Source organism: Thalassophryne amazonica, chromosome 16, assembly GCF_902500255.1.
Source record: "Thalassophryne amazonica chromosome 16, fThaAma1.1, whole genome shotgun sequence".
NCBI classification, from domain to species: domain Eukaryota; kingdom Metazoa; phylum Chordata; class Actinopteri; order Batrachoidiformes; family Batrachoididae; genus Thalassophryne; species Thalassophryne amazonica.
The window spans coordinates 64,816,344-64,839,386 of record NC_047118.1 but is presented as its reverse complement, the minus strand read 5'-3'; the positions used below and the strand labels follow the sequence as shown (position 1 = coordinate 64,839,386).

Below are 23,043 nucleotides of genomic sequence, written 5' to 3'. Positions count from 1 at the left end.
ACTTCATTTCTTGTAACGTGTATGTTTGCAATCACTCTGTTTTGATGTTTTATTAGACTGAAATCAGTGACCGTGGCTCTGAACCCAAATGTGTGGCTATGAAAGTCAAAGGCATTGCAGCATCAGTCTGCTCAAGCTGTCTACTTTGACTTTTCAAAAAGTAGCACTTCAAAAACTGTACGAGATGATGAGACACCTCTCATATTCTCTTACCACCATTTTCTTCCTCTCCTCTTTCCACTATGTGTAGTTGAAGCTGAGGTTGAACCCCTCAGAGGGCACGGTCAAAGAGAGAATAAGCTCATTAACTATTTCCTCTTTATTAATTGTTTTTTTAAAATAGTCTTTTTCCCCATAAGTGTGGTGATGTGCCTAAAATATTTATGAGGTATTGTTTTAAAAATGGGCTGCCTAGTACTTCATGTATAACTGGTATATGTCTGGCCATTGGCCATGCATACCAGCTTTTCACTTTTTCGTTTCATTGAGCAACCTGGTTTGCTCAGGGATGATTCCTGTGACACAGGCAGTTCAGCGATAAAGTGATGTTCTTAACAGATCAGAGTTTCACATTCCACTTATAAAGAAAAAGCCAATCAGAGCTCTCTGTTACAGTAAAACATGGGTTAAAGTTCTCCGTCACCACGACGGATTTCCGTCATTTGGAAAAATTAAAGACACATACGCGCGCGCACGTGGTGTCATGCGTGTTTTGGGGCAAAATATCATACGCTCATTGTCAAAGCAGCATCCCATTCTGTGCTAATCAAAGCAGCAACAATGTCAGCGTGGAGGCGCCACACGCAGAGAAAGGGACTGTGTGAATTTTCACTCCTCTCTGCTCTGTTTACTGCTTGCCATGAGCCACAGTCCTTCTCCTCTCTGTCTTTGTGGGAACATTGGCAGACCTTCCCCAAGTAGAGTGGCATGTGGCTTTGCTTTGAACCTTGAATCAATGAAGCAATGCTTCGATGTGCTGCTTCGGTTCTTTGTTTTATTTCGCTTTACCTTAATTTTCCCCGCTAAAACCCTAAAGAGCATATGTCTGTGAGTAATATTTACCTTTCTATGTTATACCGACCTTTTATGGTCTTCTGAAACAGTTGATAGATGTATTTTATAACTTAAAAACGGGACTGATGCTAACGCGTTAGCATGTCTATGCTGTTTTCAATGTTAAAGTTAGCTTTAAGCTATTTGCATCTCAGCACGTTGTGTACATTTGTTTTCTGTATAATAATTAATGGCTCAGTGTTTGTTGTCCTAAAAGAGTCAAATGTATTACAAATTGTAATTTTTTTTTTATATTAATAATAATAATAATAGCAACAACAATAATAACTAATGCTACAATACAATTTTAGAGAAACAGACAAAAAGAACTTGAAAAAACAAAACAGAACAGATAAAACCAACTAACAATGAACATAAATAAATAGCTGTTTCCTCAGAACACTCTTAAACCTCCACTTCATCCCTGTTTTATTTAAGTTTAATGACAGTTTGTTTCGGTAAAACCACAGCTAAGCTGTTTTTACACAAGAAAAAAAAATGCAGTAAATTGCATATTTGTGTCTTTTTTCATGAAAATATCTTATTAAAGATCACATATTACACTTTAGTCAGGCCTTTAAAATGCTTTCGTGGACTCTTGCTGTAATATGTTGTCAGTGGTTGAGATAGTTGCTGTAGGCATCTAAAAATGCTCATAATCGGGTTAAACCTGATGGAAATCTCTTTGTGGTGTGTCGGTGATGTATGTATGTGCAAAATAAAACAAAACACTACTCCAGGTATGTTGACAAGAATATTTTGTTACAAGGTCAAACGTTGTTGCGTGATAAAGGCCTTTTAATAATAACTCACTTAAAGAAATAATGGCAAAACTCACATCTAAGTAAAAACAAAAAATAAAAAACGATTAATTGAAAAAATCGTCGACACATTAATCAATTACTAAAATAATCGTTAGTTGCAGCCCTAGTTTGTTTTATGAGTGAGAGCATTTTACCGATTAAATGTGAATAAGCCAGTTTTGAGTTTCTCGGTGCGCATGCGTTTTCAAAACGGGTGACAGTGTTACTTTGTGCACAGCAGAACAATGTTGTCCGTTGCTTCAGGCCCTAATTATGTATTTTATTGACTGTACAGCCAGCGACACAGCACCCTTTTGGCGCATTTACCGGATTAGAACCGATCAAAATACTACAGAAAAAAAAAATATATATATATATGTTTTTTTTTTTGTATCATTAGGATATTAAATAAATTGATCAGTTATTGAAGAAGAACAAAATGCTTTCACACAGTGCAATAAAAATAAGCAGAGATAAAATGTACACTTGTCAGTTATTGGCATCTCTTTGATGAATGATAAAAGTCAGTGGGGGCGGAGTGTTGGCACCATGAACTTTTTTGGCTTCAGGTCTTGTTGTGCTCATCTTGGCATTCTGTAGAGTGAAGTGGATGGGAGTCTGTCTCTTCCTGGACAGGACACCAGTTCAACGCAGGTGACTTCCTCAGTCAGGGCTGGTACCCATTTACAGCTCAGTTGGACTGAGACAACACAGATTAAGGGCTTGATTTACTAAAGGTTTGTGCATGTGTGTAATAACATACGCAAACACCAAATACACCTGCATGCTGAGTTAAACCCCTTCACACAGGGATGGGGTCTGTCCTGCGGTCTGTTTGTGTGATCATGAAATCACGTCGAATGCCATGTGACACCAAAGAGGTGCTCAGCTGCCGCCATGACCTTGCAAGGTCCTTTCGGTATCCTCTCACAAACCGCCATGATCGCAATGTTGGCTGTGAAGTATGAAGCGGCACCTGATTTCCAAAGGAGAGTCTCCAAGCCTAGAAGATGCACAAATACTACACACGCCATGCAAAAACACCACATAGAGCGCCCCATGATCGCCTGACAAGCGTGCAATGACCGCAATGTTTTTTTGTTTTTTTTTATTTTTTGCCACGGCAACAGCAGATCGTCCACTGTAATGTGATCGGAGTGATGACATGAGATTGGATGTGAACTGGCTCGTGGCTGTGTGTCGGGAGTTGGAGCTGGAACATAGCATTCAATGAGGCAAAGCCAAGTTGAATGGTATGTTCCAGCTTTCACGGAATTAAATATTCGTACCATTGAACTCATAAACATTCATTATTTGTTTTATATAACAGCTAAAATAGATCCTTGTCATTTGATATTTTATTAATTTATAAACAACAGAAGAGACTTACATTTTGGTGTTCCACTGCTGCTAAAGTCCAAATTGTGACGTGTAGTCCAGTGATGCTGTGCCCCGACTTCGGATTTCCATAAAAAAAAGACTTTGTAGTTCCTCAGTCCAGTCAAAAATCACATCAGCATTTCATGTGAACAGGGCTTTATGCATCCAGACGGCTTACAGCGGAGTGGATTGTGTGTGTGTGTGTGTGTGTGTGTGTGTGTGTGTGTGTGTGTGTGTGTGTGTGTGGGTGTGGGGCGTGGGGCGTGGGGCGTCAGTTAGCTCAATCAAATCATCGTGTTGCAACCTGGTATGCGCTTGTGCAAGCGTGTACTCCCAAAGAAAGACTGTGTACAAGTCCTCAGTGTAGCGAAAAAAAAAATCAAGTCAGAAATGAGGCCAGCTTTTGTTCTCTCTTCTTGCTCACAGCCTCTAGGCAGCACAGTGGATTTGCTTTGTGTACGTGTGTGCGCATGCATGTTGTGAGTGCGCGTGCACGCATATGTGTGGGCGCGCGTGCATGTGTGTGTGCGCACATTCTCGTGCATGCACATGTGTGTGCGTGCGTGCACGAGGCTGTGCGCGCGTGTGTGTAGAATGCAATGGTACCAAACGTATGGAACAAATTTCCACTCTAAATGGAACCAAGCCGCTCTCTAAATGCAATGCAACACAAATGGGATGAATTAATCCATGTCATGTGACATACAAAGCACCAATCAAATGACAAGGATCCACTAAGCCATTATCTAAAACGCTCTTATAAAGTCCAAAATGAGTTCCTTGTCAGCTGATGTCCACTGAATTCATCAGACACTTTTGTGCGTGTTCAGATCTGAGCAGAGATCATCAATCTTCTTTTCCTGTGGCTGGTGGTTCATTCTGGGCTTCTGAATCATCAAACATTTGCGAAAGTGCCACATTAAGTAATACAAGGACTTTTTAACCGGAGCAGAAAGTCAAAATCAGCCAGGGAACAGCAATTTACCTAGACTGACTTCGGATATGAGAAAATTAAGTATTTTTATGAATTTGTTTTGGTGGTTTTGTGCTGAATTTTGTAAATGAGGTAAAGCGCTCCATGACCGTCCTGAAAATGCTTCATGTATTCGGAGCGGGTGTGCCTTCTTGTGTTCAAGAAATGAAACTTCATCCACCGACCCAACAGTAAATTTAATTATTGTTAATTTAATTAAAATATTGAATTCTTTCACCAAACATCACATCTACGCCAGCATCTTAGATGTACCTTCTGACAAATTGTAACTGTAATTTTGAGATCTGCACATGAATCTAATCTGATATAAATTTTAGGTCATATTGCCCAGCCCTTAATTCTCACTCCAACAACACTAGCTTTGAAAAAAATGATATACTGGATTATGAATCATTGCTTCCAATGTTTGTTTGTGGATTTGTGCAGTTTTGCGCTGAGAATGTCTCAATATTGTGTAACTGATCAAAGTGATGAATGTCTGTAATCAGTGATCCACAAATGCTGAATCACACTTCACAAATAGAATTTTCAGTTTCGCAAATGCCTTTTTTAACAAATGAAACATAATATACTTACAAATACAAATTTATTTGTAAAACGTAACACACAAGTTACAAATCAGAAATTTGTGTTTGTGGATCACAAAGCACGTGTAGGGGAAGCCGGGGCACAGTGGATCAAAAATGTTCTTTTGTGGCAGCATAAACACATTATGCATAGGTTTGGGTCATTCTGTTGTGGATTTAATACAGCAAGTTATTGTTTATAAGGCTGTGTTATTTATGTCTCCCTAAGTGTAATTTACAGGTGTTTAAAATCGATTTTAAAATTTTTTGATTCACTGTGCCCTGGACACTAATTCGTGGGGCACAGTAGAATATAATGAAAAAAACACATGATTAGAAAAATTTCTTCAAAATCATTAAATATATGCTGATGTATATACAAACTATAATCCATCAAACCAGCTACTGTATGTAATGTGTGAGTGCCTTATATAGTGATTTAAGTCCTTTAGAAACTATTATAAATACAACTGTCGTCATTTCTATTCAAACGTGAAAACAGTTGTTTATATACACAAATTATAGAAATAATTCATGTAAAAATAAATGTATACACTTCAACAAGTAATATTTGTCATCCACTTGATATTGGGGCTTAGTAAATCACTTTCTAGACTGATTCACTGTGCCCCCATTCACTGTGTCCCGGGTGCATGTGACACACGAGTCACGAGTTATCAAATAGCTGATTTTCTGGAGAAGACATAACACATGCTCATCAGTTGGATGGCGTAGTCTTCTAACTAATAATTTTTTGGGCCACCTTTCCTCTCTAGACACTGACATCCACAAAATTTACTTTTGATAGGAAAAAACTGACTTCAAAGTTCTTTATTTATTTAGAATAGTCAGCTCATTTAACATTTTATTTACTAGTGATACACACTTTTAACTTCATTGTGGGCTCACCACAGTTTTGTCCTTTTTTCCATAAATTATATAATCCAGAGTTTGTTGGCGCTCCGGTCAAAAGAAGACAAACAAGTGAGTTTTCTGAAGAGGACAACAGTCATGTGACTTTTTCAGTCCCTGAATTGGTTTTTAAAAGATTAGTTTTTATTTTCATGGCTCTCAGCTGTTTTACAGCCATAGAAAGTCCAGTGAAAGGTATTATTTGTCAAGTCATGTCATTTTTCTGCAGATCTAGCTGACGCTGCCTGTGAATGAGAGGGAAACACGTGTCCACCCATAAAAGATAAATCCAAACTGATGAGCATGAAAAATTAACCATTTAATATTTAGCTTGTTTTGTCTGCGATTTCTCTCTCTCTCTCTCTCTCTCTCTCTCTCTCTCTCTCTCTCTCTCTCTCTCTCTCTCTCTCTCTCTCTCTCTCTCTCACACAAGGGCCACTGAAGCAGTTACACAGGAACATGATTTTGCATCACCCCTCGCGGATCGGGCACATTTTAATCTGTATGACAGACTCACAACTGCCGCTGTTCTGTATAAAGGGACCTTTAGCAATGGTGGGTAATGAGGATTGTGTCTGTTGAATGTGCAAAATTGTGTGTATTGTCAATTTAGTGCTTTCGTCTTTGTGAATATGCAATTTTTGGTGTGTCCACCTGAAAGCACAAAATTGCGGGAGGAAACATAAAAAAAACTCAGGTTTGCATACACAACATGATTGATCAAGGTCAAACGGAACTTTAACGTATGCTTATAGTGTCTGGAAGTTGCAAGTTTGAAAACTAAGGGCCCCTTCACACATAACACGAAATCGGGTGAAAGGAGCAGAAACCGGCCAACAAAAACAAAATGGGGAACCGCAAAACATTCCACCTGTTGTTGGGAGGGACACACGGTCGGACAGCCGTGCACGATACCATGGTGACAGTTTCACAGTTTGAGCACGTGGAAAGTCGTGCACACAGCAGCGGAGCAAAAAAACAAACAAAAAAACACCACAATTTATAATACTTAATTCCTGTTACAAAGAGCAGATTTAGCCTCTGCCGAGATGTACACCAGGAGGTAATCAGATGACATGGATTACTGTTTTCCCTTTTATGTTTTACATGAATTGCCTGATGTGCTCATCTCATCAAGACATTAGCCAGGCTCTTGTCTCATGAAGACCCAGCTATTCTCGTGTCGTGAAGAGCCGGCTCCCGTGTCATTAACACAGCTGACATGGCGTATCCAGCTGATAACTGTGTTGCAAATGTGATATGTGTTCTAATTATTGCAATGTGGGGAAATCCCACAGTTACACATGCCTTGCAGTGGCATCCAGTGTTGCGGTGCACTGACATGGCGGTCAGCTGACAGACGATACGTGTTTTCATTTATTTCCATGTGAGGACAGCATGCTGACGTCCGTGCTTCACGATGTAGTTATGCAAGGTCATATTCTACAAGCCCTTACAGGTGTTCTCCAGCTGTGACTTGCGAGCACAGATATCTGAACAGCTGCAGGTCGCAGGGACACGCCCATTTGTCTGTGGACCTCGTCAACTCACAGAAAAAGGCTCACTCTCTGTTCCTGTCTTCTGTGATTTTAATTTTATATATGTATTATTATTTTTGTCCTGCATCTGTCTGATGTCTGTGTTTTTAATGTAACACTTTGATGGTCAGGTCCACCTCACAGTCGGCGTCAGCTGACAGGTGCTGTATGTCCACAGCAAAGCATATGAGCAAAGCAATGACACATGAATAAGTTCACACCTTTACCCCTACTTGTTTTATTTAATTTCCACTCTCTACTCTTTCTGTCATGTAAACTACAATTTACGTGGTGGAAATTACATCAGCCTGCCCGGCTGACTTATTAATTTCACACCGTGCCGCGCTCAGACGCTGGCTGGTCCTCATGTGATTGTGTCTGTGCATAGTTGTTAGCATGTCATGAGGGCATGAGCACCCGACCAAACATGTGCATTGCGTGTTCTCCAGCTGAGTTGCAGTACACAGCGGTCAGCTGTTCCAGCAGCGCACTGCGCTGGACAGCAACTGGACTCCGGGACCCTCAGCCACAGCTGACAATGTTGGATTCATGGTGTGTGTGTGTGTGTTAAGGGCGGGGGGGGGGGGAGAACGACGACACACTCCACAAGCCATTTGTGCATGGGGGGGTGACAGTCAGCTGAGAGGTGCCTTGCCGTGCTGTGCGTGCTCAGACGTGGTCGGCCAGTCGCCATGTGATCTTGTCTGTACATCATTATCAGCATGTCATGCAAGTGTGCTTTCCCCCACACTCCACATGTGTTGCGGGGGGGGTGACACACTTGCACGCCAGATGTATTGGGGGGCGGCTACATACATGCAGCATCACGTGTTGAGGGGCCCGACACACTCACACACCACATGTTTGGGGGGTACACTTGCTTGACATGTGTTGCTTGGTAATGTCACACTCGTGTTGCACTTAGACAGTTTTCACAGACAGCTCAATTGTGGTCATCTGCTCTCTACTCTCATGCCGGGAGCGCGAATAGCCCCGTGTTTTCTAAGTGCCCAGCAAGCGGTGTTGGATGTTTGTGTGTGACACCTGGAATTTGACCGACACCTGCCGAGAGAAGGGTCGAATAGGCACTCGCTGTCTTTCGGCCGCTGGTGTGCGCGAATGGTTGTGGCATCAGCTGTACGAGGCATTTGAGGCGGCTCTGATTTTTCACGAGTGGCATGCAATTCTTCCTTTGTGCACCAGTCGGCTTCAGTCGTGTTATGTCCAATCTGCATTTAATCATTAGTGATCGATCTCTGCTCCCCTCCACAGCATGTCTTTTTCCTGGTTCTCTCCCTCAGCCCCAACCAGTCCCAGCAGAAGACTGCCCCTCCCTGAGCCTAGTTCTGCTGGAGGTTTCTTCCTGTTAAAAGGGAGTTTTTCCTTCCCACTGTAGCCAAGTGCTTGCTCACAGGGGGTCGTTTTGACCGTTGGGGTTTTACATAATTATTGTATGGCCTTGCCTTACAATATAAAGCGCCTTGGGGCAACTGTTTGTTGTGATTTGGCGCTATATAAAAAAATTGATTGATTGATTATGTGTGAAGGGGCCTTTAGTGTTAACTGACTGCGCTTGATAGAGTGCTGTTCCAGAATGCCCGTTGCAGTACAGAGGTCACACAGAATAAAAGAAAAAGCTGTTATTAGCACATGCAGAATTCTTATTTATGTACATACTGCTGTCTACATCACATTACTACCCGCTATCAATTTTAGTGAAGTAATCACAAAACTGTCTCCACCCCACAAAAGTTGGGACTGCCCACGCAAAGCACTCGTTATCTGGGATCTCAGTAAATCAGGACTATAGTGTCTTGTCTAAGGACACAGGTAGCATGAGCAAGATTTGAACCCAGGTCTGCATATTGGCACCTCATTCCCTGAGCTACCTGCTCTAGTTAAAGGTTTTTATGGCACTGATTTTCAGAAATTTGCTGTTAAAGAAGTTCTTGCAGCAGTAGGACCCTCAGTGTGACACAAAGCCTCCAGGAGGGGGCGTGGCTTGAGAAGTCTTGTGGGATAAGGCCGTGAAATATGCTCAGATCACAAGCGCACATCCTGATGGTGAAAATGAGTCGGACCAACCGTCCTTTTATGTGTCTGTCTCATGGAGATAAGATTAACTTGTAATTCTTCCCTGCGATGTCCACATTTGCTCTTGCTCTAGATTTTAGTAAGCTAATGCATGAAACTGTGAATGTTTTTGGCTGTAAAGAAAATGTGATGTTTTCTGGTGTTTTGAAGACTTGTGTCTGTTTCTCAGAGATATGCAGCTGTGCTCTTTGAGTGCATGTGAGAGAGAGTTTTGGGTGGGGTGAGTTTGAGATATTTTACAACCTAAATGCTTTGAGTAAATTTCATCACTGAGGTGTGATTCCAATTTAAGCCACAAGATGGAGCCACTGCCACGTCTAGCATTGCAGGAATATTGTAGAGTTCATAAAAGTAGGAGTCTCATCAGATCCAAACAATGTTGGATCTAGAATTGAGATTAAGTTAGTAAAAAAGTATGAATTTAAATAGAAGCTTTTAAAAATGTCTTGTAGTAGATAGGGCATTTCTTGTCAGTGGAATTAATTGATTCTGCTTTTAATTGTATCAATTCTGTATGTCACATCACTGTATTGCCAAGTAGTATTACCATGTTTTCCAAAATATTCATAAAGTTTGTTTTTACTTGTTTTTAGTCGGTTATAATTCGTGCGGAACTTTACTCAACTTATTTATTAGCAGTCACCCGTAAGATTGTACTATTACTTATTGATCAACTTATTCATGTAATACACTTTTTTATTTGGGACTTTGATGCTGTGTTCACATTGCCTGTTGAAATGAATTGAATTAGATTTTTCTTTGGGGGGGGGGGGGGTGCTTTCTTTGATAGGGATGGGAATTGAGAATTGGGCGCACGTTTTTCATTCCATCAGAATCGTATGCCTCAGATCTTATAATGCCTTTTATGCCGGTATTTGTTTCTGACAGTTCTGTGTTGCGAAATCTTATGTGTCATGATGTCAGACTCTGTGTAGCCACAAGGAACACTGCTGCATTGATGCTGAAACCTGCATAGGCCCACATTTTTCCAGAGAAATTGATTAGGTATCAATAAGGGAATCAAGGATGAAGAATCAGACCAATAAGCAGAATCAATAATGACACTAGTGTTGACAAAATTGGCAATGCCTCTCCCAAGCCTTTGATACAGATCTGCTCTTGTCCTGTTGTGTGAATGTGTCAAATTAAAATAATTTCTTATCAAATATGGGCCTCTTGTATATGTGGTTCTAGATCTAATGATGCCCTGGTTTGATGTGTATTCCACCTCTGAGGATGTGAATGGGCTGACAACTGTCAGCTCAAATAGAGGACACTTACAAAATAACTGAATATTTTGATCTCAGCTGCCCCTAGATGCTAGTCGCCACAGTCGATCTGGTAGGGATCATTGTGGGATTTGGCACAGGATTTACCCTGGATACCCTTTAACATAACTCTGCAACTCTCCATAGAGAAGCATGCAGGTCGTAGTGTTCCAGTGCGATCTCCCTGCCAAGTACTAATCAGGACCTACTCTGCTTAATTTCTGAGATCTGACAGGATTTGCTGGGCTCAGAGCAGTATGGCAGCTGTACTTAAAAAGTGATTCAGGATCCTTCACCTGGAATAACGTCTTTGCTGCAGTCATGGCGCTCAGTCATGGAATTGGAATTTAACTGGATTTTAAAGTTGAGAAGGTGGAACTCAGAGAGCACATGCCTCTGCTGAGGCTCAACAATTTGTATTTATAAATAGTGGTGTCACAACATTATTATTTCTGATCAGATCGATCCATCTGACTTTGAGGTATCTTATCTGAAACCTCTGTTCCTCCTCAGTTGGTAGGAGGTAAAAATGAATGGCAGCAACAATAAACTTTGCTAAATTCTTCCATTATTGTCTTAATATAGTGACTCTTTCTGTGATGATAATTTGTTTAGTCCCACTTCCAGGTATTTGTTGTACGACCTTTGACTTTCTGTGTTGGCTGGTGAAGGTAAAGGTTTGGAACTCATCCGTTTGAAATACTTGGGAATTGGAAGAGGAATAAATTGGAATTTCCTTGTTGCAGTATGCAGAATTGGAATGTGGTTATGCAATTAATGCATGTCTCACATGTGGTTTTAGCTTTTATACACGCTGCCTGCCCCTCACCTTTTTTTGGCTTCTCTTTCACATTAGATTTTTTCTCTCTGATTTCGGTCATTCGTATGGGTAATTCACAGATGTGACAGTAATGTTGTCCTGGCAGTTAGCTACAAGACTTCACTGTTGAGCCAAACATCTGATTCAAAGGCTGGCCTGTTTTCACTGATCTTGCCTCCAGGTGGTGTTGGCTTATCGTGGGCTTGCGGGGGGGGGTGCAGAGTGATGTTTGTGCCCCAGTGTCGGGCTGCTTTCCTGACGATGCCCAAGGCTCAGACTTGGGCCCACAGGCTCTGCACCTGGAGGTCAGGCCGGCCTGTGGATGTCAGACTGTTTTAATCAGCCGAGCTCCAGCTTCTGAGGCTCTACACCGTGTTCTCATTTTCTTCTGTGTGTGTGCAGATCTGGCCTGACCGTCGACCGCTTTGATCTCTGGGCCTCAGACTCCAGACACATCTGATTCAATTATCCTCATCCACCTGTTGACTTAGAGGCCCAAGATTGCAACGCTTGCCCCCCATCTAAGTTTCACTTCTTCATGTGCACATGTTTATGCACGTAGACAGTATGTAAGAGAGAGCTACTGATTGCACAATGTCTGAAAGCTTTGATTTGCCTTCTCTAATTGGAAATTAATTGTCAGCAGGTGAAACGTTTTTAATTCCTTACTGCAGTTTGTGTCAGTCTTCAACTTTTGCTGTGATTTTTTTTTTTTTCTCAGTTATTTAAAAACTTCTGGTACATCTGCCAGATCACCCCCCCCCCCTTTTTTTTTTTAAACAAGACTTTGTCGCAGTCTCATTGTAACACAGAAACAAGTGCTTGTTTGAATTGATGAGATGGTGTGAGGGCAGTACATTTCTCTTGTGACTACAAACAGAATCGTTGAACACGAATTCAGACATTTACTGAGACATGACAGCTAGAAGAAAGAGATGCAAGTTGGAATGTGAACATCAAACCATTTTGGAGCTGTCTGATGTCTCTGTCTTCAGTCCTGCTTGCATATTGAATGAATGAATGAATGAATGAAAACTGTTTATTTCGAACATTTGATACAACAACAATTACAAGATAGATCAGTAAAGACAACAACAAAAAAGTTCCTACTGTGTACCCAACATGTCCGAAAAGGGGTAGGGTGAAGCATCAGCTTATTTATCCCTACCCCTTCTTCCCCACAACCAGTAATACCCTTTGCCACATATACACATAAATTCCTACACACCTAAACCGATATCAATATATATATATATATACATATATATACACACACATACATATACACATCAACATACACATATATACACATATACATATATACACGTATATATACACAAACATAAATATACACCTACACATACCTACTTACATACAAAATACTATATATTTACAAGCCGAAGCAAACAACAAAAACACCCTAACCCTCATTACCCTTCCTCCTCCCTATACCCAGAAAAAAACATATTTTTGTACCGCTGTTTGAACTGGTTCATGCTTGGACATTGCTTGAGCCCCACTCCCAAGCTGTTCCACATCCTCACCCCACAGACAGAAATACAGAAACCTTTTAATGTTGTTCGTGCCCACTGATGCTTTAAATTAAATTTCCCTCTCAGACTGTAATCCCCTGATCTGTTAAAAAACATATTTTTAATATTTGCTGGAAGTAAATTGTTTATTGCTTTATACACAATTTGTACTGTTTGAAAATGAACCAAGTCTGTGAATTTTAAGAATTTGGATTGTAAAAATAGTGGATTTGTATGATCTCTATAGCCAGTATTATGAATAATTCTTATAGCTCTTTTCTGCATTACTGATAGTGATTGTGTTGTACCTTTATAAGTATTACCCCATACCTCTGCACAGTACTGTAAATATGGTAAAACCAGTGAGCAGTAAAGAATGCGGAGTGAGTTGTGGTCCAGAATATGTTTCGCTTTGTTTAGAACTGAAATGCTTCTTGACAGTTTACTTTGTATATGTTTTATATGAGTCTTCCAGTTTATCTTATCATCTATTATCACCCCCAGAAACTTATTTTCATGTACCCTTTCAATATCTACCCCCTCGACTTGTAACTGAACCTGTATGTCTGTATTACAATAGCCAAATAACATGTATTTTGTTTTACTTAAGTTTAATGATAATTTATTTCTGTCAAACCATATTTTCAATTTTCCCATTTCTATACTGATCCTCCTCAGTAACTCCTGCAAATCCCCCCTGAACAAAAAATGCTTGTGTCATCTGCAAATAATACTAATTTTAATATTTTGGAAACATTGACAATATCATTTATATAAATTAGAAACAGTTTTGGACCCAATACTGACCCCTGTGGGACGCCACAAGCATTGTCCAAGCATGATGATGTATATTCCCCCAACTTCACAAACTGTTTTCTGTTACTTAAGTAGCTTCTCACCCAGTGCAACACCAACCCCCTAATCCCATACTGTTCAAGTTTACTGATTAATATGTCATGATTGATTGTATCAAAAGCCTTTTTAAGGTCTATAAATATTCCAACTGAATGTAATTTGTGGTCTATGGCGTTTGTAATCTCCTCAACTGATTCTATTAATGCAAGTGATGTTGAACTATGTGCTCTGAATCCATATTGACTATCAGTAAGTAATTTATGTTTATTTATGAATTTGTCTAATCTATTATTGAATAACTTTTCTAATAATTTGGAAAATTGTGGAAGCAAAGAAACAGGTCTATAATTTGTGAAGTGGTGTCTATCCCCAGTCTTATACAGCGGCACAACCTTAGCTATTTTCATTTGATTGGGAAATTTACCGGTTTGAAATGATAAGTTACAGATGTATGTTAATGGTTCTACAATCCATTCAATGACCTGTTTTACCACCACCATATCAATTTCATTTAAATCGGTAGATGTTTTATATTTACAATTATTCACAATGTCTATAATTTCATTTCCATCCACTGCTGTGAGGAACATTGAACAGGGATTTCTTTCTATGAGATTATTATCCCAATCCTCAGGTTGGGAATCGGGAATTTTTTCTGCCAAGCTTGGTCCAATATTTACAAAAAAATTATTAAAACCGTTGACTACCTCATCCTTATTTTCCTTCTTGACATTATTATCAATGAAATACTGAGGGTAACTGTTTTTTATTACCATTTTTGATAATGCTATTAATATATCCCATATTCCTTTAATATTGTTTTTGTTATTATATAATATGTTACTATAATATTCCTTCCTACATACCCGTATAATATTAGTTAATCTATTTTTGTATTTCTTATATCTATTTTCTGCCTCTTTAGTCTTTAGTTTTATGAATTCTCTATACAGTGTATTTTTCTTATTACATGCATTTCGTAACCCTTTCGTCATCCATGGTCGAGCTTGGATTTTTTGTTTTCTGTAGTCTTGTTTAATTGGACAATTTTTATCATATAATGATGTAAATATTTGTAAAAAAGTTTCATATGCACTATCAACATCACTTTCACTGTATACCTTTTCCCAGTTTTGCTCCTGTAAATCCTTCTTTAGTGTGTTCATGTTTTCCTCTGTCCGCACTCGCCTGTATTTTATTTTCTCCTCTGGCTGATTCCGCCGATGGTTTCTATTATAAACGATGAAAACTGGTAGATGATCACTAATGTCATTGATTAATAATCCACTCACAGTGTTATTCTCAATATCATTGCTGAATATATTATCAATTAAGGTGGCACTATGGGATGTAATTCTGCTTGGCCTGGTGATTTTTGGATATAAACTCATACTGTACATTATACTGATAAATTCATCTGTTATTTTATGCTTATTTGGATTGAGCAGATCAATATTTAAGTCACCACAAATGAACACAGTTTTTTGATTAGTTTTTGAGAACATTTTTCCCATACAGTCAGTGAATGTTTCAATACTAGATCCTGGTGCTCTATATATACAGCTGACTAATACATTTTTGCTTTTTTCTTCACATATTTCAATAGTTATACATTCTAATAAGTTATCAATCACAGTTGTCATATTGTCTACTATTTTATAATCCATGTTCTTATCCACATACACAGCCACTCCTCCTCCACTCTTATTTTTTCTGTTTACACAATTAAATTCATATCCATCCAGTTCAAAATCCATTCCTTTATCTTCATTGATCCATGTTTCTGATATAGCAATTATGTTAAATATTTTTTTAAACTGACTTAAATATTCTTTAATGTTGTTAAAGTTTGCATATAGACTTCTGCTGTTGAAATGGATTATTGATAATTTGTTATCCGTTTTAATGATCCGATTAAACTGTTCATCTGTATAATAGCAACAACTGTCATTGATATTTGAGAAGAAATTATTGTCCGGGTCTATATCGTGCTCCAAGTCCAGTACATTGTGGTCTGTGTATTTAAATGTTCTCAGTTCTACTTTTCCATGATCAGCAATCCTTTGAGTTATATCCTTCTTGTCTCCAGATGTAGATGAATAGGTAGTAGATGAATAGGTTCCTCTGGTCTGTGTCATGGTGTTGTGATGTGTTTGTGTCCTCATACCTTATTGGTCATATCTGTCCAGATCCTCGCTTTAAGAAACACTATTGTTCATATTTGTCCAGCTCCTCGATGTTCCTTATTGCCATGACTTTTGCTTGTTCTGGTGATCCGTTCAGTTTGATGAATATTTTACAGTTTGAAGTCCATGTGTGCTGGATTTTTCCCTGTTTCTTCAAGAAGCGTGCTTTCCTGGCGATGTCGGCATTCCGTTTGGTGAGATGTTCATTGATGAATACGTTTGTCCCTTTCAGTTTTCTTCCTTGTTTTAACAGTGCTGTTCTGTGTTTTCTGTTGATGAATCTCATGATGACGGTTCGTTTATAGATATTTTAATTATTGCATCATTGTTCCAGGCTCAGTTTGTGTGTGCTTACTCTAAGTGGATAGCAGATGTTGTAATTCACCAGGTTACTGCACATTGTAGAGTGAATTTGTAGCACTCTTCTTCATTTGTTCCTTACAGTAACCCACAAGGAATGTATGTGCTGATGCATGTACCGACCCTGCACTGAGTGTAGCTTTTAAACAGGAAATTCAGAATTTGATATGGATGCATATTCTTGAACAGTCCAGTAGGTGGGAGTGTTCAGCAGGTGTTATATGGTATATTACATGAGCAGAACGGAATTGTTTTTTCAGTTGATTGCATCAAAGTTAACCACCATCAAATCATTTAATTCCCATTATGTGCTCTTTTATTTTGGTACGTTTCAAGATGATAGCATTGACTGTTTTTCATTTATTGCTTACACATGCTGACTGTAATAAAGTACACCACCCACTCATCTACATTTTTGCTGTACAAGCCTTATGGTGTTACCAGTGCAGGGAAAAACATTTTTTCATAACTGCCCAGCTCATATGGGCCCTGAGACTCACTGGTAACCCTGATGAATCTGGGTGTACTGGGACACTGCAAGTGAACTGTCTTTTTCAATGACACAAACGGGTAGCGTGACCGATGATTGAACCGAGGTCTATATATGGATAAGGCAACTCCTTGTCCCACTGATCTGCCTACGCTACAATCACTTCATTATTACATAAAAGTAATTAATAGCATCATGATATAGACACGAAAACTCTGGAATTCCAAACATTACATCTGATGGCTCTTAGAATGTCATTTAGGTAGTAAAGTATTGTAAAAGTAAAAAAACATTCAGCGATGCTGTCCCACTGACAAACAGTTCTCATATTTTATACAGCATAATGTTCCAGGTGAATAATTTCACTCTGGGGAAAAAAAAAGAAAATATATCATTGTTAATAATTTTTTCAACAGAGCCATCTTCATGTGTTGTCAGAAATGTGGGGGAATAAATGTTTTTAGGAATCCTGCTTGCAAACCAAGAAACCTAGTGATACTGGCAAAAACACAACCTTTTTGAAAAAGGTAGTTTTCACATTAATTCATTGGTAGAAGTCATTGATTGGAGTATTGCTCTACAAAGCTGCAACATATAAATATGAGTGTTTAGATATTATCGGAACTACAGAAATGTCAGAAACTACCAAATAAGCCTGTTCTTTTGTTATTACTGTAGAATTGCTGGATGGTAGACTGTGAGTACAGTACCGTATTTTCCAGAGTACAAGTCACAGTTGGTTTGTTTTTTGTTTTTATCTTTATGTTTTATTTTAATTTTTTTACTAGTTTGGGAGTTCGTGTGACTTGTACTTAGGTGCCACTTATATACTGAAAAATCATGCGCTTCTTTATTATTATTATTTTTATTATCAACTATTTATGACGGGCTAAAGAACTAAACAAAATGAACTGTGATAATGAAGGAATAAATGGCATTAATAAAGAGTACAGCACAACAATGCACAAAAATTCCAAATTAAAGAGCTGATTAAAAAAAATCTAATGATCAAATCAAATTGATATTTTTCTTATGGGCCCCTCCCCAATCGGACCGGGAGTGACATGTTTAGCCGCATGTTCTCCTTGAATTGCTGGCTGTCTGAGTGGTGTCCAAAAAATGAGGTGGGCTTCATAGATAATTGGCAAAGCTTCTGGGGAAAACCTGGTCTTGTTAGGAGAGACGGCATCCATCCCACTTTGGATGGAGCAGCTCTCATTTCTAGAAATCTGGCCAATTTTCTTAAATCCTCCAAACCGTGACTATCCAGGGTTGGGACCAGGAAGCAGAGTTGTAGTCTTACACACCTCTCTGCAGCTTCTCTCCCCCTGCCATCCCCTCATTACCCCATCCCCGTAGAGACGGTGCCTGCTCCCAGACTACCAATAACCAGCAAAAATCTATTTAAGCATAAAAATTCAAAAAGAAAAAATCATATAGCACCTTCAACTGCACCACAGACTAAAACAGTTAAATGTGGTCTATTAAACATTAGGTCTCTCTCTTCTAAGTCCCTGTTGGTAAATGATATAATAATTGATCAACATATTGATTTATTCTGCCTAACAGAAACCTGGTTACAGCAGGATGAATATGTTAGTTTAAATGAGTCAACACCCCCGAGTCACACTAACTGTCAGAATGCTCGTAGCACGGGCCGGGGCGGAGGATTAGCAGCAATCTTCCATTCCAGCTTATTAATTAATCAAAAACCCAGACAGAGCTTTAATTCATTTGAAAGCTTGTCTCTTAGTCTTGTCCATCCAAATTGGAAGTCCCAAAACCAGTTTTATTTGTTATTATCTATCGTCCACCTGGTCGTTACTGTGAGTTTCTCTGTGAATTTTCAGACCTTTTGTCTGACTTAGTGCTTAGCTCAGATAAGATAATTATAGTGGGCGATTTTAACATCCACACAGATGCTGAGAATGACAGCCTCAACACTGCATTTAATCTATTATTACACTCTATTGGCTTTGCTCAAAAAGTAAATGAGTCCACCCACCACTTTAATCATATCTTAGATCTTGTTCTGACTTATGGTATGGAAATAGAAGACTTAACAGTATTCCCTGAAAACTCCCTTCTGTCTGATCATTTCTTAATAACATTTACATTTACTCTGATGGACTACCCAGCAGTGGGGAATAAGTTTCATTACACTAGAAGTCTTTCAGAAAGCGCTGTAACTAGGTTTAAGGATATGATTCCTTCTTTATGTTCTCTAATGCCATATACCAACACAGAGCAGAGTAGCTACCTAAACTCTGTAAGGGAGATAGAGTATCTCGTCAATAGTTTTACATCCTCATTGAAGACAACTTTGGATGCTGTAGCTCCTCTGAAAAAGAGAGCTTTAAATCAGAAGTGTCTGACTCCGTGGTATAACTCACAAACTCGTAGCTTAAAGCAGATAACCTGTAAGTTGGAGAGGAAATGGCGTCTCACTAATTTAGAAGATCTTCACTTAGCCTGGAAAAAGAGTTTGTTGCTCTATAAAAAAAGCCCTCCGTAAAGCTAGGACATCTTTCTACTCATCACTAATTGAAGAAAATAAGAACAACCCCAGGTTTCTTTTCAGCACTGTAGCCAGGCTGACAAAGAGTCAGAGCTCTATTGAGCTGAGTATTCCATTAACTTTAACTAGTAATGACTTCATGACTTTCTTTGCTAACAAAATTTTAACTATTAGAGAAAAAATTACTCATAACCATCCCAAAGACGTATCGTTATCTTTGGCTGCTTTCAGTGATGCCTGTATTTGGTTAGACTCTTTCTCTCCGATGTTCTGTCTGAGTTATTTTCATTAGTTACTTCATCCAAACCATCAACATGTTTATTAGACCCCATTCCTACCAGGCTGCTCAAGGAAGTCCTACCATTATTTAATGCTTCGATCTTAAATATGATCAATCTATCTTTGTTAGTTGGCTATGTACCACAGGCTTTTAAGGTGGCAGTAATTAACCATTACTTAAAAAGCCATCACTTGACCCAGCTATCTTAGCTAATTATAGGCCAATCTCCAACCTTCCTTTTCTCTCAAAATTCTTGAAAGGGTAGTTGTAAAACAGCTAACTGATCATCTGCAGAGGAATGGTCTATTTGAAGAGTTTCAGTCAGGTTTTAGAATTCATCATAGTACAGAAACAGCATTAGTGAAGGTTACAAATGATCTTCTTATGGCCTCGGACAGTGGACTCATCTCTGTGCTTGTTCTGTTAGACCTCAGTGCTGCTTTTGATACTGTTGACCATAAAATTTTATTACAGAGATTAGAGCATGCCATAGGTATTAAAGGCACTGCGCTGCGGTGGTTTGAATCATATTTGTCTAATAGATTACAATTTGTTCATGTAAATGGGGAATCTTCTTCACAGACTAAAGTTAATTATGGAGTTCCACAAGGTTCTGTGCTAGGACCAATTTTATTCACTTTATACATGCTTCCCTTAGGCAGTATTATTAGACGGTATTGCTTAAATTTTCATTGTTACGCAGATGATACCCAGCTTTATCTATCCATGAAGCCAGAGGACACACACCAATTAGCTAAACTGCAGGATTGTCTTACAGACATAAAGACATGGATGACCTCTAATTTCCTGCTTTTAAACTCAGATAAAACTGAAGTTATTGTACTTGGCCCCACAAATCTTAGAAACATGGTGTCTAACCAGATCCTTACTCTGGATGGCATTACCCTGACCTCTAGTAATACTGTGAGAAATCTTGGAGTCATTTTTGATCAGGATATGTCATTCAAAGCGCATATTAAACAAATATGTAGGACTGCTTTTTTGCATTTACGCAATATCTCTAAAATCAGAAAGGTCTTGTCTCAGAGTGATGCTGAAAAACTAATTCATGCATTTATTTCCTCTAGGCTGGACTATTGTAATTCATTATTATCAGGTTGTCCTAAAAGTTCCCTAAAAAACCTTCAGTTAATTCAAAATGCTGCAGCTAGAGTACTGACGGGGACTAGAAGGAGAGAGCATATCTCACCCATATTGGCCTCTCTTCATTGGCTTCCTGTTAATTCTAGAATAGAATTTAAAATTCTTCTTCTTACTTATAAGGTTTTGAATAATCAGGTCCCATCTTATCTTAGGGACCTCGTAGTACCATATCACCCCAATAGAGCGCTTCGCTCTCAGACTGCAGGCTTACTTGTAGTTCCTAGGGTTTGTAAGAGTAGAATGGGAGGCAGAGCCTTCAGCTTTCAGGCTCCTCTCCTGTGGAACCAGCTCCCAATTCAGATCAGGGAGACAGACACCCTCTCTACTTTTAAGATTAGGCTTAAAACTTTCCTTTTTGCTAAAGCTTATAGTTAGGGCTGGATCAGGTGACCCTGAACCATCCCTTAGTTATGCTGCTATAGACGTAGACTGCTGGGGGGTTCCCATGATGCACTGTTTCTTTCTCTTTTTGCTCTGTATGCACCACTCTGCATTTAATCATTAGTGATCGATCTCTGCTCCCCTCCACAGCATGTCTTTTTCCTGGTTCTCTCCCTCAGCCCCAACCAGTCCCAGCAGAAGACCGCCCCTCCCTGAGCCTGGTTCTGCTGGAGGTTTCTTCCTGTTAAAAGGGAGTTTTTCCTTCCCACTGTAGCCAAGTGCTTGCTCACAGGGGGTCGTTTTGACCGTTGGGGTTTTACATAATTATTGTATGGCCTTGCCTTACAATATAAAGCGCCTTGGGGCAACTGTTTGTTGTGATTTGGCACTATATAAAAAATTGATTGATTGATTGATTATTATTATTATTATTATTATTGTAGTGTTTCCGACACTGTGGGCCATAAAGCCTTGTGCATCTCACAATTTCTTTTGTCCATACTGCATCAAATAACTGATTATTTTCTTTACCACTGTGACCTGTGTGCTGGCTTTGGGGGGTTGGGGGGGCTGAGGTGGCTGGTAAGGTAAGGCAGAGCTGTTGTAATTTGGTGCTGCATAAATAAAATAAATTTAATTAAATTGAATTGAATTTGTTGGAGGTAGAAGAGGTGTGTGCATGAGTGGGGATATTCAGTTCTCTTAATGTTTTGATGACAGTGGATGTGATCAGAGAGAATTATTTCATTGTATCATTTTGTGAAGACCGTATAAGCTCTAACCTCACAAACTGTGAGATGTGTATAGAAATGGGCTGATACCTCACAGACATTTGTTGTTGAGATGGAATGAAATGCAGAACTCAAACCATGCAACCAGTGCCAGATGTTGATCTGTGTAAATACTGAGGCAGGGTGCTTGTGCAAGCACATTCTTATTCCAACAAAAAGATGTAAGCATGCATGTTGCAGGTTAGCCTTTCACATTGTTTCTCTGTGTCTCTTCCACTAAATATATCAAACCTCTTCCCTTCCAGGAAAAGGCTGTCAGAGGAGAAGTCTCCATCACGGCCTATGACCTCCAGTCCACTCAAACACTCTCTGAGGCATGATGCCAGAATGGTTAGTTCATTGTCAGACATAGAAATGCCACATCTGGGCTTGCCTGGTCTATCAGAAATCCCACAGTTGTAGGCATTGTGTCAAATTGAGATCTGCAAAATGTAATAAATTTTCCCAGTGCCGAAGTGTACACAAAAACAATGAGTATACATTTTTAAATTTGTGAAAGTAAGCAAAGGCACATTCATTTTCCACTTCAAGCATTAATTATGCTGCTTTTCATCAATGTTTCATGAATCCACACTTTAATATTGGTATTTGTGTTGTGTGAGTGCGTGTGCAGCACATTCTGGTGGCATAATTTCCAATATGTCTTCAGGTTAAAGCCGTTTGTATTCATCACGTTCCACGACAGTGAACTACAGCAGCATAGTTCATTTTATAGCAACAGCATAATTTCCTGTAAAGGATAAATAAAGTATCTATCTATCTAAATTGTTGGTGTGATGCAGAAACTGTGACAGAATACTTTCTACAAACAGTGACCTGCACTGTCAACACTTAGATATCAAACTAAAACGTTTACATAGCTTGTATGAGGGTGAGGCACCTGAGACTTAATATACCATTTTAATCAGTAGGAGCATTTATTCCTTAACTGTTCCACAAATCAAACCTCAGATACAGTCAATTTCTGAGCTACACCCACCAAGGTCCACACACCATCAGATCCTAATCAAATTCAGCAGTCTCTCTCTCTCTCTCTCTCTCTCTCTCTCTCTCTCTCT

At 39.2% G+C, this 23,043-nt stretch overlaps 1 protein-coding gene across 1 annotated transcript in view; it reads left to right on the top strand.

The window, feature by feature from the left end:
- Positions 1-23,043, top strand: part of LOC117528620 (axin-2-like) — a 510,972-nt gene that overhangs the window by 18,236 nt on the left and 469,693 nt on the right. The window contains exon 5 of the mRNA XM_034191241.1: positions 22,231-22,315. Coding sequence (XP_034047132.1) covers positions 22,231-22,315 — 85 coding nt within the window. The remainder of the gene's footprint in view (positions 1-22,230; positions 22,316-23,043) is intronic.